This window comes from Oncorhynchus clarkii, chromosome 22 (assembly GCF_045791955.1).
Source record: "Oncorhynchus clarkii lewisi isolate Uvic-CL-2024 chromosome 22, UVic_Ocla_1.0, whole genome shotgun sequence".
NCBI classification, from domain to species: domain Eukaryota; kingdom Metazoa; phylum Chordata; class Actinopteri; order Salmoniformes; family Salmonidae; genus Oncorhynchus; species Oncorhynchus clarkii.
In genome coordinates this window covers 40,165,600-40,183,549 of record NC_092168.1, presented here as the reverse complement: position 1 = coordinate 40,183,549, position 17,950 = coordinate 40,165,600, and the positions used below count along the sequence as shown (strand labels likewise).

At 40.6% G+C, this 17,950-nt stretch overlaps 1 protein-coding gene across 1 annotated transcript in view; it reads left to right on the top strand.

The window, feature by feature from the left end:
* Positions 1–16,664, top strand: part of LOC139380902 (parathyroid hormone 2 receptor-like) — a 71,882-nt gene extending 55,218 nt beyond the window's left edge. Inside the window, exons 10-13 of the mRNA XM_071124057.1 lie at positions 6,511–6,605; positions 8,042–8,180; positions 12,516–12,557; positions 16,266–16,664. Of these exons, the coding sequence (XP_070980158.1) occupies positions 6,511–6,605; positions 8,042–8,180; positions 12,516–12,557; positions 16,266–16,664 (675 nt within the window). The remainder of the gene's footprint in view (positions 1–6,510; positions 6,606–8,041; positions 8,181–12,515; positions 12,558–16,265) is intronic.
* The last annotated feature ends 1,286 nt before the right edge of the window (positions 16,665–17,950 follow it).

Sequence of the window (17,950 nt, the reverse complement as noted above, 5' to 3'; positions counted from 1 at the left end):
AAAACAATCTAAAACCAGGAAAAATAAATCAGATTAAACAGAATTTAGGAAAATATACAAAGATAATTTGATGGGGCCTGTCATGCCCAATACTGTTTATTAACCATTCTATTACCAGGTACAGTATATTGACAGGACACATCTCTTCTATACCAAAGCCCCAGGGAAGAGTTTCAGGGTAGAGGAGAATGATGTGCCTATTAGAAAGAAAGAAAATGAGCAGCTGGCGACATTTCATTTCTTTTAAGTACCTTTCATGCCAGAAAAGGTTGTAGAGTCCTGCTCTACATCTTATGGGGACCCATTTTAGAATTCATCATTTTATGAAACCGCTCAGCGTGTGGGCTTTTGGGAGCTTTAAAGATTAGACACACAGACCCGCCTACTGAGACCCATCACCAAGCTTTTCAGAAGCTGAAGGAAGACGGACAGTGTGAATGTCTGCTTCTTATTGTTTATGGGTTTCTCTCACATTACTGAAATCAGATAATGTTGTGGAAAATTGCGGATAATAGTGGAAAATTGCAGGGCGGCAAAATATTTTGATTGAGATTAAAAATTCAACTCTGCCCCAGGCTGCCTTTGTGTGTGTGTGTTAACTCTGGAAATGTGAGAGATAGCAACTGATATGGAAGCACACTTATCTTGGGTCGTTCCACCAATTCGGCGCCTTTTGAGAAGTGTAACTTGATTTCACCTCATTTTAACATCCTGTCATAAATAGCACATTTCCAACTTCATAAACACATTTCCAACTTCATAAACACATTTTCAACTTCATAAACACATTTCCAACTTCATAAGCACATTTCCAACTTCATAAACACATTTCCAACTTCATAAACACATTTCCAACTTCATAAACACATTTCCAACTTCATAAACACATTTTCAACTTCATAAACACATTTCCAACTTCATAAACACATTTTAAACTTCATAAACACATTTCCCACCTTGAAGTTAAGTAACAAATACTATAGTAAGTTCCTATTAAGTGCTGGGTTGACAGTAACATGGTTGACCATAAATGGGTTGATCATAAAAGGGTGGATGATTTCATATTAAATCAGTCATAAATCTGCTTGTGACAGGAGAATGGAAGCTTATTGTGTGGATCAAGGAGCACAATTGAATGCAAAAAAAAGAGACAATTGTTAAGACATTTATAGCCTGTTGATCTATAACAGGGTGGACATGTTACGCTCAACCCACTCACTTTACCAGCACAAAACACAAACAAACGGCCAAAAAGAGTTGAGCCAGCTCCCCTGTCGAGCCAGCTCCCCTGTCGAGCCAGCTCCCCTGTCGAGCCAGCTCCCCTGTCGAGCCAGCTCCCCTGCTTTTACACTACGATGTGACTATTAGATGATCAATGTTTCCTTAAAAAAAGTATATATTTAAAAAGAAATAGGTTCACCATATATGACCAACCGACTCGATTCGGTCTTATGTAGCAACATTTGAATTGTGTTTTTTACATTGGAGACTCGGAGCTAGAAAATTGTATGTCATACAGTACAGTTGAGGAAGAATGGGAAAGTCATTCTGCTTTGAAAGTTGATAAACTTGTAAACTCACTTTTGAGAAAATGGCCTTTGAATGTTTGTTACACGAACTGGAGAGCTCTTCTTTGTCTGCACCCATTCAGCATCGTTCACACCCTCTTAATCTATAGCCCCGCCCGTAAACTCAGAGCTTTGACAGATTGTCCGTTTGTAAATTCAGTGTTTCGCTCTCGGAGCATTCAGAGGACACACTGGACGCTCTAGCCAGTAGGGTTGATCCAAGCGTTCTGTCCAAACAACAAGCAGTCAAACACACAAGCTAACTGGCTAACGGTGGCTAGCTTGCTAGCTACTTCCAGACACAAATGAGAGAACAGCTCACTCTGACTTTTTACATAGCCTAGCAGAGCTGGTTAGGCTATTGTTATGTTATCCAGAGCATTTGGTGACTGCAACTGTGCTGCTGGCAACAATTTAATTACGCTTTTTTGCCAACATTTACTGCCACCGGCCATATTCAACGGGTGTTGAGCGTTTTCATAAATTTGTCAGTTACTTCTGCGCTCTGACGCAGTCAGACGAGAGTGCTCTGAAATCGGAGTAGATAGCCAGAGCGAATTCACCAGCTATGTCTATTAACAGTTGACGCATTGACATCATGAACATTCTATTGAAATGGTCACTTGGATAGTGGAGTCTTTTGTTTGGCCTTTACTACTATAGCCCATAAGACATGTAGCTAGCTAGCTAAATAAAGAACCATAATCCCAACTCATGACTACACTGCATAAATCTGCAGGAAGCTAACCAACCAGGTTCAATGTCAGCTAGCTAACATTAGGCTAAAACTAGCAAAGCAAATGGCTCTGATATATGAATAATATTGCTACACAGATCAAACACGTCTCATTAGCTAGCTAGCCAGCCAGCTAACATTAGCTATCTAGCTACCAGTACACTTTAACTTGAAATGAAAAAAACTTTCTGACTAAATTAGAAATGTGTAATATCTGAAAATGTTGCTAGCTAGACTATCTTATCTTATCTTATACATGGATGGACGCTTCTCCCTCTCTGTCACAGATGCCATGGTTGGCCTTAGTTTGAAGATGTAACCCGGAGACAGGTGTTTTATCAGGTGTTTTATCCATCTCCTTAGCTATTCCACTGATTTCTGAACTCGATCTCTTGGCATGTCCAGCCCACTCATTATCTCATCCAATCATGGCTAATGGGAAGGTTGCTGACTTTTTCTATGGCTAAACCATCTAGGCTCGCAATTTAAAATTGTATTAGTATTTACAGATGGCATAGAAGTTTGTTATTAAAGCACATGAACATTCACCTGTTCCAGAAGGGATTTCTGCCAAGAAAACACACTTTGATATAAAAATAAAGTTTACGTTCAAATGACTCTCATGTGAAGTAGTGATGTGAGACATAGGCCTAGTTTCCTGAAATAAGTCACATATTAAAGTGAGAGTTCAGTTCACGTAACAGGGTTTACCTTAAAATAAGGGACAGACGTAAATGAATTACTAATCACATTAAATAAATAAATAATAATCTTCAGAAATTACTTTGTGAAAGCAACAACTAACATAACTAGGGCTTTACAGTGACTGTGAACCTTTGGAGACATTTCGGGGTTAAGTGGGTTAAAATCTTCCTAGAAGTCACAGAGGTTGCACCAAGGGTCAAAATGCAAAATGTTATTCATATAAAAAATAGGAATGATTGAATTCTCCAAAAATCCTGTGTGTCAATCTAAGTAACATAATAAAAAAAAACCCATCAAAATCCATCAATTTAAGCTAGAGATGGCATGGGCTATGTCTCAATCGCGGCATCCGCCTCTGTCGGCTTTCCGCATCTGCAGTGGAAGGTGGCCAAGCTACAGCGGTGTTTGTCACACCATGAGATACCCGGAAAATCGGTCTTCTCCCGAAAATGACCGTACAGTTTGACCACACTATGGACAGATGTCTCTCATGAACAACATCTTCCACACCTTTTGGGCTACGAACTAATCAACTCGGTCGCAGAGCATTTTGTATTATTCTGTATGTAAATCCGAGACACTACATTTAGAATGATATGTTAAGTTTCATATGGTATGTATTAATTTGTGGATATCCATCATCCATTTTGTATGATAAGTTATCAATTATAATTCGTAAAATATGTTACGAATTTGCTAAACGTATGATATGTTACGAATTTTAGCTAGGTGGCTAACGAAAGCTAGCTGGCTAAAGTTAGCTAGGCTAGGGGTTAGGAGTTAGGGTTAAGCTTAGGGTTAGGGGAAGGGTTAGCTCAAAGGGCTAGGGTTAGGGGAAGGGTTAACTAACATGCTAAGTAGTTACAAAGTAGCTAAAAAGTAGTTGAAAAGTTGAGAATGGTCTAAAAATGTCCCTGATGAGATTTAAACTCCCAACCACCCTACTTTCTTTATCCCCAATTTTGTGGTATCCAATTGGTAGTTACAGTCTTTTCCCATCGCTGCAACTCCCGTACGGACTCGGGAGAGGCGAAGGTTGAGAGCCGTGTGTCCTCCGAAACACAACCCAGCCAAGTCGCACTGCTTCTTAACCTGGAAGCCAGCCGCACCAATGTGTTGGAGGAAACACTGTACATCTATTTCCCGGGCGCCGAAGACGTGGATGTCAATTATGGCAGCCCCCCGCACCGCTCTGATTCAGAGGGGTTGGGTTAAATGCGGAAGGCATTCAGTTGTGTAACTGACTATTGTCGTGTGTTTTTGTATGTTCTGTATTAATATTGTCGTGGTTTTAATGTATTCATATTGTCGTGGTTTTAATGTATTCATATTGTTGTGTTTTTAATGTATTCTGTATTCATATTGTCGTGGTTTTAATGTATTCATATTGTCGTGGTTTTAATATATTCATATTGTTGTGGTTTTAATGTATTCATATTGTTGTGGTTTTAATGTATTCATATTGTTGTGGTTTTAATGTATTCATATTGTTGTGTTTTTAATGTATTCATATTGTTGTGGTTTTAATGTATTCATATTGTCGTGGTTTTAATGTATTCATATTGTTGTGGTTTTAATGTATTCATATTGTTGTGGTTTTAATGTATTCATATTTTCGTGGTTTTAATGTATTCTGTATTCATATTGTTGTGGTTTTAATGTATTCATATTGTCATGGTTTTAATGTATTCTGTATTCATTGTCATGGTTTTAATGTATTCTGTATTCATTGTCATGGTTTTAATGTATTCTGTATTCATTGTCATGGTTTTAATGTATTCTGTATTCATATTGTCATGGTTTTAATGTATTCTGTATTCATATTGTCATGGTTTTAATGTATTCTGTATTCATATTGTCATGGTTTTAATGTATTCTGTATTCATATTGTCATGGTTTTAATGTATTCTGTATTCATTGTCATGGTTTTAATGTATTCTGTATTCATATTGTCATGGTTTTAATGTATTCTGTATTCATATTGTCATGTTTTTAATGTATTCTGTATTCATGTTGTCATGGTTTTAATGTATTCTGTATTCATTGTCATGGTTTTAATGTATTCTGTATTCATATTGTCATGGTTTTAATGTATTCTGTATTCATTGTCATGGTTTTAATGTATTCTGTATTCATGTTGTCATGGTTTTAATGTATTCTGTATTCATGTTGTCATGGTTTTAATGTATTCTGTATTCATTGTCATGGTTTTAATGTATTCTGTATTCATATTGTCATGGTTTTAATGTATTCTGTATTCATTGTCATGGTTTTAATGTATTCTGTATTCATGTTGTCATGGTTTTAATGTATTCTGTATTCATGTTGTCATGGTTTCCTCATACAAAGTGACAGGTGGTTTAATGGATGTTGAATTCCATTAGGAGCCCCATTCTAAGAGCCCTCTGTCAGAATGAAAGCCTAAATACGTAAACGTCCCATTTGCATTTTTCTAATTCATTAATTATACTGAGGCAAAAGGCATTCAACTGATTGCCACACGTCTCAAAATTAATACTTTTCATCATACCATTGTCACCCGTTGCTGAGGTGTTCCTCAGAGAGTCTCGATCATTCTTCATGAACAATGACCTGATTCTGCATTTGAGTCAGGCATAATGACTAGTTTGAAATTCGAATGCCCTCTCAATACTCGTAATCCTCCTTGAGCCCTATTTCAAAGCCTGTAGTCTCTTATTATATTATATTTGGAGTTCTATAACTCATACTTGTACTGAATTGCTTGATTCATTGATAGACCATGGTAGATAGAACCTGTGTTTTCACACGTCCAGGCACTGTATGGTCTATCATCAGGGTTCGTGAGTAACTGATTACATGTAATGGATTACTTTTTTTCTTAACCGTAATCAGTTATGTTACCAGTGAAAAATATTGTAATCAGAATACAGATACCTTCGTAAAACTAGCTTATTACTTCTTGGATTACTTTTTAATTCAGAAAGGATTTTTGCAGGAAAATATGTTAATAAGAAACCTTTCTATTTTCTCAATGACATTCAATTCAGCATTTAAATAAGGTGCAAATTTAAGTTTGTTCCATCGCAGCAAATTAATTTTATGGAACGTTTTTGTCCCCTTCTTATGCCTCTTAAGAGGAAAGTAACTGAAAGTAATCAGATTACATTACTGAGTTTTGATTACAATTATGGACAGGTTACTGGTTGCAATTTTGGACAAGTTACTGGTTGCAATATTGGACGTGTAACTGTAACTGATTACATTTAGAAAGTAACCTACTCAACTCTATATCATATATCAACATACAGTCAAGCCCATGTTATCTCTCAATGGATTGTGAAGAGATATTAAGTGCTAAGAAGATGGGCTTTTGAGATAGAATTGAGAGGAGATTAGAGAAGTGAGGAGATTAGAGAAATGAGGGAATATGTTTCAAACAGAGGACTTGTACTCTCTGCAATCACATGTCTATTATCTCTGGTTCAGCTAATTCGAATTTTTTCCCAATTGTCTTTTCAGCTGAATTTTATCCTTTTTGTGAACATTGTGCGAGTGCTGGCAACAAAGATCAGGGAGACCAACGCAGGGAGATACGACACAAGAAAACAGTACAGGTGGGTAAAAAGATGGCAAAAGATTTCTGTGAGGACCCACTAGTTTCTGTGAGGACCCACTAGTTTCTGTGAGGACCCACTAGTTTCTGTGAGGACCCACTAGTTATTTGAATGTCTATTGATCACACTGAAAGTCAACTGTAGTAAGGCATTTGACCTTTTTTTCTCCTGTAGAGTTGAACATTGTTGATATAAAAAACACTCATCGTTTCAGAAGGTTATAGACAAATTATATTCACAACTATATTCAGACTGCCTCTTGTGCTCTTACCTTTAGTACTTCCTTTAATGTTCCCTTTTAACAGTGACTTGATATGGGTGTACATCTTGTCTTGGGTGTGAAATGTCTTGCCACTAGCTTAGAATTTATGCTCGGTGTGAAATCTCCTCTGTGTTTCGTTATCGTTTCAAAGTGGGATGAAACACCATAAAACATACTCAAAAGCACATATTAGTTGGTATTATTTTCTATCTGCAATTACCCATGATGCTACTGAACAACATCCATAGTGGATGTTGAAAGCCTCTGTAATGATAGGGCTGCGTGTTGGGGGGGTGAGAGTTATTCCGAGGTTCATTCAGAGGATGTGTCTCAAATCTCACGCCTAGTGTTCCCTGTATAGTGCACTGCTCTTGAATACGGCCCATAGGGCTCTGGTCTAAAGTAGTGCACTATAATGGGAATAGAGTGCCAACAGGGACTGATCCAGAGTGTTTCCACCAGGGTCGAAGCCCCACGTCACTCTGCTAGGTTTAATAACAGTTATACAACGCACACACGCACACACACACACACACACCAGCGTTTGAGTCACCTTACAGACACCAGCGTCTGAGTCACCTTACAGACCAGGAGATCATTACCCTGCAGGAGACTGTCAACCCTGCTGTGGGCGTCAGTCGTGTTCACTGGACTGTAGCATGAATGATGATGACAGATATGAGGGAGGCACGCTCCCATCTTAACTAAGTGTGCCATTTACACACCATTTACACCATTTTCCCATCTGACGCCTGCCTGCAGGCCATTTATAAATGCTTCATAATTACCGGCAGGTTTTGTTGTTTATTGGCATTTTCACTGATGGATCGGGAGATTGTTTAGCTAGATCATCAATTCAGATCAGATCTGAGGGGAAGAACCACAGGCGAGGAAAGCAGAATTTTGCAAATTGACATGACTGATGGCCATCTGTGACATGTGAAAGTTGTTGGTGAGTGTCGATGTCATGGCTGAATCCACTGCGATGTAAAGATGGGTGACCTTTAGCCTTTCTCTGTGTGACAAAAACAACTACATTGAAGTCTGACTGCGCAGAATTACTGATCACCTTCCATCCCAAATAACGACCTATTATGAGATAAAGATTCAGCATCTTGTCTTGTTTTGCTCAAACTGATCCTCTCCAACCTGTTGCTTGTGTCCGTACCCACAGGAAGTTGGCTAAGTCCACCCTGGTGCTGGTGCTGGTGTTTGGGGTCCACTACATTGTGTTTGTGGGGATGCCTCACACCTTCCAGGGCCTCAGCTGGGAGGTCAGGATGTACTTCGAGCTCTTCTTCAACTCCTTCCAGGTAACTGGTTATTCATACCATCTTTTTGAAAATTAGGTACAGATGTAGAACCTTCATTTGAGCCAGTTTCCTATAGCAGGAAAATAGTCCTGCATCAACAGGAAATGTGAATTATTATGTGGATTATAATTACATTTACATCTTTGTAGGGATTGATACATTTTTCATAATGGCAAATCAAGTTAGAATTTTCAAAGTGAAAATTGCCAACTTTAGAAGCCTTTTTAAAACTAAAATAGACTGCAAGTTTTACATTCTCAGCAACAAAAGAGTGATCCAATTAAGATGCTACATCTGCAGTCATTTCTTCGCAACTTGAGGGAGAACTTTACTTTCCAACACTGCTTGAACTTTATCCCCTAAACATAATTTCTCACCTGAGGGAATTTAGGCTCTTTGTGGCCATAGTCCCACCAACATCCATGAAAAAAAAACAAGCAATGAAATTACGATTTGCTTCATCAATCTTACCTTTATCTATCACCACAGACCAGTGACATTGTTAGCCGATTCAAAACTCTGACATAAGCTTTGGGAGAGATGGTCAATACAACTGATTGCTACTGTACTTCCTACATGATCATTTTCCTCCTCATTATCATCTTCCTCCTTAGCACAAACTGGCCCTCACAGTCTAGACCTGGATACAGTACCTGCAGGAAAATTTGGGAAATGAGCCAAATTTTGCTTCCAGAAAACAGGAGTTTCCACTAGAGATCCTTCTACTGAGGAGGTGATAGCAATAGATGACCCTTACTCCCTGGAGAGAGGAGAGCAATCTACTAGGAATAATTACAGAGAGGCTGCTAAAGTGCACTCCAGTGGCAACACTTCCAATGACCCTGGCCCACAGGTAATGGGAAGGGCTGCTCCTAATGGGCTCTGAATCGTACAATCAGTTGTAATGGTGGTGCCAATACCATATGTGTCCCACTCTCTTTTGGAGCCCATAGTCACATACTATACTGTTGATTTATTTTCACATCAAATCAAATGTTATTTGTCACATGCACTGAATGCAACAGTGAAATGCTTACTTACAAGCCCTTAACCAACAAGAAGTTCAATAAATAAAGTTAAGAAAATATTTACTAATTATTTTATTTTTTAAATAAATCAAATCAATCAAAAAGTAACACAATAAATGTACATAACAATATCGAGGCTTTATACAGGGGGTACCAGTACCGGTTAGTCGAGGTAATTTGCAAAGTGACTATGTACAGCAGGGCTGCCCAACGCTCTTCTTGGAGATCTACCGTCCTGTGCGTTTTCATCCAACCCTCTTCCTGGAGATCTACCTTCCTGTGGGTTTTCAGTCCAACACTCTTCCTGGAGATCTACCTTCCTGTGGGTTTTCAGTCCAACACTCTTCCTGGAGATCTACCATTCTGTAGGTTTTCAGTCCAACCTGACACCTGATTCTACTAATTAGCTGCTCAACGTGACCTTAACTAGCTGAATCAGATATGCTAAATTATGTTCGGTAGGCCTTGCTCATAATAGTTATTAAAATCAAGGTTAGTGCATGTAACCCATCATTACCTTTATAACTGTGTTCTATGCTGTTTCCCCTAATGAATTAACTGATGTGGTAGAATAAGCCACTATATTCTGAAAGATGTTCCTCACCCGTTGAAGCCAAATCGTTAAATTGAATGAGGATTTTAGGGGGGAGGGGAAGTACACAATTTAAATTCCACATGAGAACCCTCTCAACCCTCAAAATTGAAAGTGTCTCTGAAAGCTGATAAAACAGTATTCAATTAAATGAAGTAGGATCCAGTTTTAAAATAAAGCTTTAAAGTAGTTACAAATAAAAAAGACTTTGGGACAGGAGTTAAGCAGTGAAAGCTACTTTGCTCTGTAGAATTGGCTCTGTAGCGTTCACTCTGTACAGTTCAATCAGACTGGTGTGGTTTGACAGGGTCTGCTACAGGTCAGAGCCTCAGGCAGGTTGGAAGATTCCCTGCATCCTGGCACTTTCCCTTCATCTCCCTGTCTAACCGAGTCTAGCCGAGGCCAATAAAGACAGGGAAGGACCTTCTCCGGACCAAGGGCTTGTGACAGATCATGTTCACTCTCAGTCAGTCATGAGAGCCTTTTGTTTAAAGTCAGTTGATCACAGCTGAGCCAGACAGGGTAATAGTGTGTTGGACACCCCGTTAGTAGCTCATCACGAAACTATTTATTATCATTCTACTAATATAACATTTCAGCTTCCAATCAGATTTTGCTGATTTTGAATTGAATGATCTAAGGGGATATTTATAGAGACAACCAACTGTTGTTCAAAAGAGCTACTCTGACTGACAGCTGGCCTATCAGAAATCTCTTATAAGCTGCTCATCGTATCTTAGAATCTTTGTTGTCGCTTTAATAGTTGTTCTGACAGAAAGAACAAAGATTTTTTTCTTACAACGAAGTTTGACTAGCCACGCAAAATGTATCACTGTGTTGACTACAATAGTGGATGTCATGTAGAGAACTTTCATCTTTGTTGTTTAGTTGTCTTCCTATGGAATTACCCAGAGGATAACAGCTTTCCTCATGGTTTGTGTTTCCACGTTTGTTTCAAATGCGTTTTGTAATGTGTTTGCCTCCCCTCGTCTCCAGTTAGCAAAATGAATTCCTTCATATTCTGTCTGTTTCTGCACGTACGTCATAGCCATAATACCCCATGACATTATTCTGTTTCTACATGTTCATCCTGGCTGTATTCCTCCAAGGAGTTATTCAGTTTCTACAAGTAGATCATAGCTGTATTCCTCCAAGGCATTATTCAGTTTCTACAAGTAGATCATAGCTATATTCCTCCAAGGAGTTATTCAGTTTCTACAAGTAGATCATAGCTGTATTCCTCCAAGGCATTATTCAGTTTCTACATGTAGATCATAGCTGTATTCCTCCAAGGAGTTATTCAGTTTCTACAAGTAGATCATAGCTATATTCCTCCAAGGAGTTATTCAGTTTCTACAAGTAGATCATAGCTGTATTCCTCCAAGACATTATTCAGTTTCTACATGTAGATCATAGCATTATTCCCCCAAGGCATTATTCAGTTTCTACATGTAGATCATAGCTATATTCCTCCAAGGCATTATTCAGTTTCTACATGTAGATTATAGCAGTATTCCCCCAAGGCATTATTCAGTTTCTACATGTAGATTATAGCAGTATTCCCCCAAGGCATTATTCAGTTTCTACATGTAGATCATAGCTATATTCCCCCAAGGCATTATTCAGTTTCTACATGTAGATCATAGCTATATTCCCCCAAGGCATTATTCCGTTTCTACAGGTACATCCTGGCTGTATTCCTCCAAGGAGTTATTCTTCATATAGCACAGTGTATAGTGGGGATAATTTTCATACTAACATTATAGCTATGTGTTTTATGTACAAAGTTTACATCTCCACTTCTTTGAGTGAACATATGAGTCACCATCACTGAATAATAGGACAGTTTGACTCATTGTGTATCTTTGTTTACCAGCTGAAGGAGGTGATACGATAAAAGAGTGAGAACAACACCATGTCTCTTCACATCACCTTACTAGGCTAGTCACATACCTGATTTAGCTCAGTCAAAGAGTCAAAGCCAGCCAGCACCATAGATCTGCAACCTTTCCATAGCGCAACAGGGTGCTGCTGCTTGCACAAAGACAGGCAGGAGTGGAGGAAAGGGGAATATCTGAAAGAGAGAAGAACAGATATAATGGTCTGTAAGATATAGCAGAAGTGATGCCAATCAATGCATGACCTTTCCATATAGAGTAATAATGATTTGAGGAATAAAGGTTGAAAAATGAATATGAATTATATCAAAACATCTCATACATTCATAAGCCATATCAGTAGATATGTGTTACGTTGAATAGAGACAGAGAATGAAGGAGAGAAGGGTACAGATGTAAGATCTTAATTTGACCCAGTTTGCTACAGAATGGAAATAATCCTGCAGCAAAAGAAAATGTTAATTATTATGTGGATTATAATTATTGGACATTTTTGTAGGGGTTGATACAATTTTTGTTAGGCTAAATCAAGTCTGATGTTTTAAAGTGGAAATTACAAACTTTAGAAGCCTTTTTAAACCAGTGATACACAAGTTTGCATATCCTTCTGTGCAGGAACATTCTCAGCAACAAAAGAGTGATCAAATTAAGATCTGTACTTTTCCCCCTGGGATATGTCACCAGATTGACAAAGTTTTCGCAATGCTATCAACCTTCCATTGCTTTAGAGTATGAATGGAATTGAATAGCATCTGCAACACAAAAATAAACTCCTCTTTTCTATTACACTGGTTCTCAACTCTTCTGTCTCTTCCAGGGCTTCTTTGTATCCATCATCTACTGCTACTGCAATGGAGAGGTGAGTGTGGATGATTCTACACTCTCTATAAATTGTCTAACTTCAGCCAGAGAGGAAGAGGCAGGATGGCAACAACAACTGACCGAGTTACACCAGGAACGCACAATCCCTCCATCAGTGCTCAGAAGAGGGCTGAATCTGCCCCAAAATCTGCCCCAAAATCTGTCTGTTCGAAAATGAAGGGAAAGGGAAAGGGGGAGACCTAGTCAGTTGTACAACTGAATGCATTCAACTGAAATGAGTCTTCCGCATTTAACCCTCAGAATCAGAGAGGTGCGAGGGACTGCCTTAAACGTTGTCCACGTCATCGGCGCCTAAAGCATTTTGTATGAAGGTCAATGGGAAAGTGTCGAATTTGGCCAACATAAAATTGTATTGCTCATTTTCTACTTGAGAGTTATTTGATAAAATTTAAGTTTTGTAATGTTTAGGTTGTTACATACTGATATACAGTAACAGTATGATATACAGTAACAGCTATACAGTAACAAAGTAACAGTGAAAAGTAACAGTCAGTATCTGGTGTGGCCACCAGCTGCAAGTACTGCAGTGCATCTCCTCCTCATGGACTGCACCAGATTTGCCAGTTCTTGCTGTGAGATGTTACCCCACTCTTCCACCAAGGCACCTGCAAGTTCCAGGACATTTCTGGGGGGAATGGCCCTAGCCCTCACCCTCCGATCCAACAGGTCCCAGACGTGCTCAATGGGATTGAGATCCGGGCTCTTCGCTGGCCATGGCAGAACACTGACATTCTTGTCTTGTGGGAAATCACGCACAGAACGAGCAGCATGGCTGGTGGCTTTGTCATGCTGGAGGGTCATGTCAGGATGAGCCTGCAGGAAGGGTACCACATGAGGGAGGAGGATGTCTTCCCTGTAACGCACAGCGTTGAGATTGTCTGCAATGACAACAAGCTCAGTCCAATGATGCTGTGACACACCGCCCCAGACCATGATGGACCGTCCACCTCCAAATCAATCCCGCACCAGAGTACAGGCCTCGGTGTAAAGCTCATTCCTTCAACGATAAACGTGAATCCGACCATCACCCCTGGTGAGACAAAACCGTGACTCGTCAGAGAAGAGCACTTTTTGCCAGTCCTGTCTGGTCCAGCGACAGTAAGTCCGTGCCCATAGGCGACGTTGTTGCCGGTGATGTCTGGTGAGGACCTGCCTTACAACAGGCCTACAAGCCCTCAGTCCAGCCTCTCTCAGCCTATTGCGGACAGTCTGAGCACTGATGGAAGGATTGTGAGTTCCTGGTGTAACTCTGGCAGTTATTGTTGCCATCCTGTACTTGTCCCGCAGGTGTGATGTTCGGATGTTCCGATCCTGTGCAGGTGTTGTTACACATGGTCTGCCACTGCGAGGACGATCAGCTGTCCATCCTGTCTCCCTGTAGCGCTGTCTTAGGCGTCTCACATTACGGATATTGCAATTTATTGCCCTGGCCACATCTGCAGTCCTCATGCCTCCTTGCAGCATGCCTAAGGCACGTTCACATAGATGAGCAGGGACCCTGGGCATCTTTCTTTTGGTGTTTTTCAGTAGAGTAGAAAGTCAGTCAGTAGAAAGGCCTCTTTAGTGTCCTAAGTTTTCATAACTGTGACCTTAATTGCCTACCGTCTGTAAGCTGTTCGTGTCCGTTCCACAGGTGCATTTTCTTTAATTGTTTGTGGTTCATTGAACAAGCATGGGAAACAGTGTTTAAACCCTTTACAATGAATATCTGTGAAGTTAATTGGATTTCACAGTTACTTTTCTGGACCTCTCTTCCCGATAGCTAAAGGTCCCGAAGCTTCTGCTCTGCTAGTAGAGAACAGGCTACTCTGGCAAATGGTACTCTTTTAAATAAAGGTAGATCAAAGCTGAATCAATGTCTGCAAGATCACATATTGAAAGTGTTCAACATAAAATAAATAATATTATATTATATTAGCAGAGAATAATGTTATTGTAAGACAAAAAATACTACCTCATTTCTTGTGACATTTAAGGATTGTTGTGCGAATGGTCACATTTTTCTGTCATGTGGCCAAAACTCAACAGCGCGTTTCGTGGACGTTTCGTAATGTTTAGGCTGTTACGAGTGTACTGATATATGGTGCATTCGGAAAGTCTTCAGACGCCTTGACTTTTTCCACATTTTGTTACATTACAACCTTATTCTAAAACGTATTAAATTGTTTCTTTCCTACCTTATCAATCTACACATAATACCCTATAATGACAAAATGTGTAAAATAACAAATACTGAAATATCACATTTACATAAATATTCAGACTCTTTACTCAGTACTTTTTTGAAACACCTTTGGCAGCGATTACAGCCTTGAGACTTCTTGGCTATGACGCTACAAGCTTGGCACACCTGTATTTGAGGAGTTCCTCCCATTCTTCTCTGCAGATCCTCTCAAGCTCTGTCAGGTTGGATGGGGAGCATCGCTGCACAGCTATTTTCAGGTCTCTCCAGAAATGTTAGATCGGGTTCAAGTCCGGGCTCTGGCTGGGCCTCTCAAGGACATTTAGAGACTTGTCCTGAAACCACTCCTGCGTTGTCTTGGCTGTGTGCTTAGGGTTGTTGTCCTGTTGAAAGGTGAACCTTTGCCCCAGTGTGATCCTAACTAGTCTCCCAGTCATTGCCGCTGAAAAACATCCCCACAGCATGATGTTGCCACCACCATGCTTCACCGTAGGAATGGTGCCAGGTTTCCTCCAGACGTGACGCTTGGCATAGTCCTTCTGGAAGGTTCTCCCATCTCCATAGAGGAACTTTGGAGCTCTGTCAGACAGTCTTGGTGGTTCCAAACATCTTCCATTCCAGAACGTTGGAGGCCACTTTGTTCTTGTGGGGACCATCAATGCTGCAGAAATGTTTTTGTTTCCTCTTCCCTCGACACTATCCTGTTTTGGAGCTCTACGGACAATTCCTTTGACCTCATGGCTTGTTTTTTTTCTCTGACATGCACGTTCACCTTTGGGACCTTATATAGGCAGGTGTGTGCCTTTCCAAATCATGTCCAACCCATTGAATTTACCACAGGTGGACTCCAATCAAGTCCTGGAAACATCTTAAGGATGATCAATGGAAACAGGATCCACCTGAGCTCCATTTCGAGTCTCTTAGCAAAGGGTCTGAATACTTATGTACAGTAAATAAGGTATTTTTATTTTTTGTCTTTATGGGTATTGTGTGTAGATTGATGAGGGAGAAAATGTATTTAATACATTTTAGAATAAGTCTGTAACGTAACAAAATGTGGAAAAGGGGAAGGGGTTTGAATAATTTCCGAAAGCACTGTAAGTGGACACACGTGGCATTCCGGGCAACTTCGGAAAAAGTTTGTGCCTATTGTTCACATGCGTATCTGCCCCCTCTACATTTTTTCCCATTGTAACAGCAGTCAGTCAGTATTCTGTATTCTCAGTATACAGTATAAATGGTCTTTCCTTCAGCGCAAGACACTTCAGGTTTAGAGCTTCCCCTTAGATGTCTGTTCTTTTGACATAAGAAAAACCAGGGCTAAGATTCACCCTCTTCCTCTTTTCTCTCTTTCTCACCATCATCCTCACCCAACCACCTGACCTCAATCCTCTTCTTCCCCCAACTACCCCACCTAAACACTCTTCCTCCCGTATCCACCCCACCTCAACCCTCTTCCTTCCCCAACAACCTCCTCTCCGCCTCTCCTCATCTCCCCCAAAGGTCCAAACGGAGATAAAAAATACATGGACTCGTTGGAACCTTGCGTTGGACTGGAAGGTTCCGGTAGTGTGTGGCCGTTACCGCTACGGCTCAGTGCTCACCGGGCTCAACAACAGCTCCAGCAGCCAGTCTCAGATGGCTGGGGGCGGGCCCGCCATCCGCTCAACCACCCTCTTCTCCAGCCGTGTCTATCGTAGCAACGGACCCCCGACGCTGTCCACCCACACCACCCTGCCGGGCTACGTCATCAGTAACTCAGACCCAGACAGCGTCCACCCCTCCATCCCTGAGGAACCAGAGGAGAACAGTGCCAAGCAGGTGGATGACATCTCTCTGAAGGAGACGATGCCTGTCCTCAATAATAGTACGACCGCAGATGATGATGAGGAGACGTTGTAGACATGGGGAGAGAAGGGAGGTTTTTCTGAATGTGACTGAGCTGGGAAAAACAACAGGCCTTTGGGATAGAGACCAAAGACTACTGGCCCCTAGACATGGGACCACATGTAAATTCATACAGATTATTGGCACAGGTAGATACATACATGTAAAGACACACACACACACACACACACACACACACACACACACAAACCACATAAAAAACGGACAAATAAGAAAAGATACGTCTCATCTTTGTACATACTCACAGACTGCCCTTTTGTAGCCAATTGATTGAAATTTTTGGCAAAAAAAAGTATTGCTTTGTCTATAAAGAATTTTTTATTTTTTTCACCTTTATTTAACCAGGTAGGCTAGTTGAGAACAAGTTCTCATTTGCACCTGCGACCTGGCCAAGATAAAGCATAGCAGTTCGACACATACAACAACACAGAGTTACACATGGAATTAACAAAACATACAGTCAATAATACAGTAGAAAAAAAAGAAAACAAAGTCTATATACAGTGAGTGCAAATAAGGTCAAATAAGGGAGTTAAGGTGGCGAAGGAATTATAATATAGCAATTAAACACTGGAATGGTAGATGTGCAAAAGATGAATGTGCAAGTAGAGATACTGTGGTGCAAAAGGAGCAAAATAAATAAATACAGTATGGGAATGAGGTAGATAGATGGGCTGTATACAGATGGGCTATGAACAGGTGCAGTGATCTGTGAGCTGCTCTGACAGCTGGATCTTAAAGCTAGTGAGGGAGATGGGAATCTCCAGCTTCAGTGATTTTTGCAGTTCGTTCCAGTCAGTGACAGCAGAGAACTGGAAGGAAAGGCGACCAAAGGAGGAATTGGCTTTGGGGGTGACCGGTGAGATATACCTGCTGGAGCGTGTGCTACGAGTGGGTGCTGCTATGGTGACCAGCGTTCTGAGATAGGGCAGGGCTTTAGCAGAGACTTGTAGATAACCTGTAGCCAGTGGGTTTGGCGACGAGTATGAAGCGAGGGCCAGCCAACGAGAGCGTACAGGTCGCAGTGGTGGGTAGTATATGGGGCTTTGGTGACAAAACGGATGGCACTGTAATAGACTACATCCAGTTTGCTGTGTAGAGTGTTGGAGGCTATTTTATAGATGACATCGCCGAAGTCAAGGATCGGTAGGATGGTCAGTTTTACGAAGGTATGTTTGGCAGCATGAGTGAAGGAAGCTTTGTTGCGAAATAGGAAGCCGATTCTAGATTTAATTTTCGATTGGAGATGCTTAATGTGAGTCGAAGGAGAGTTTACAGTC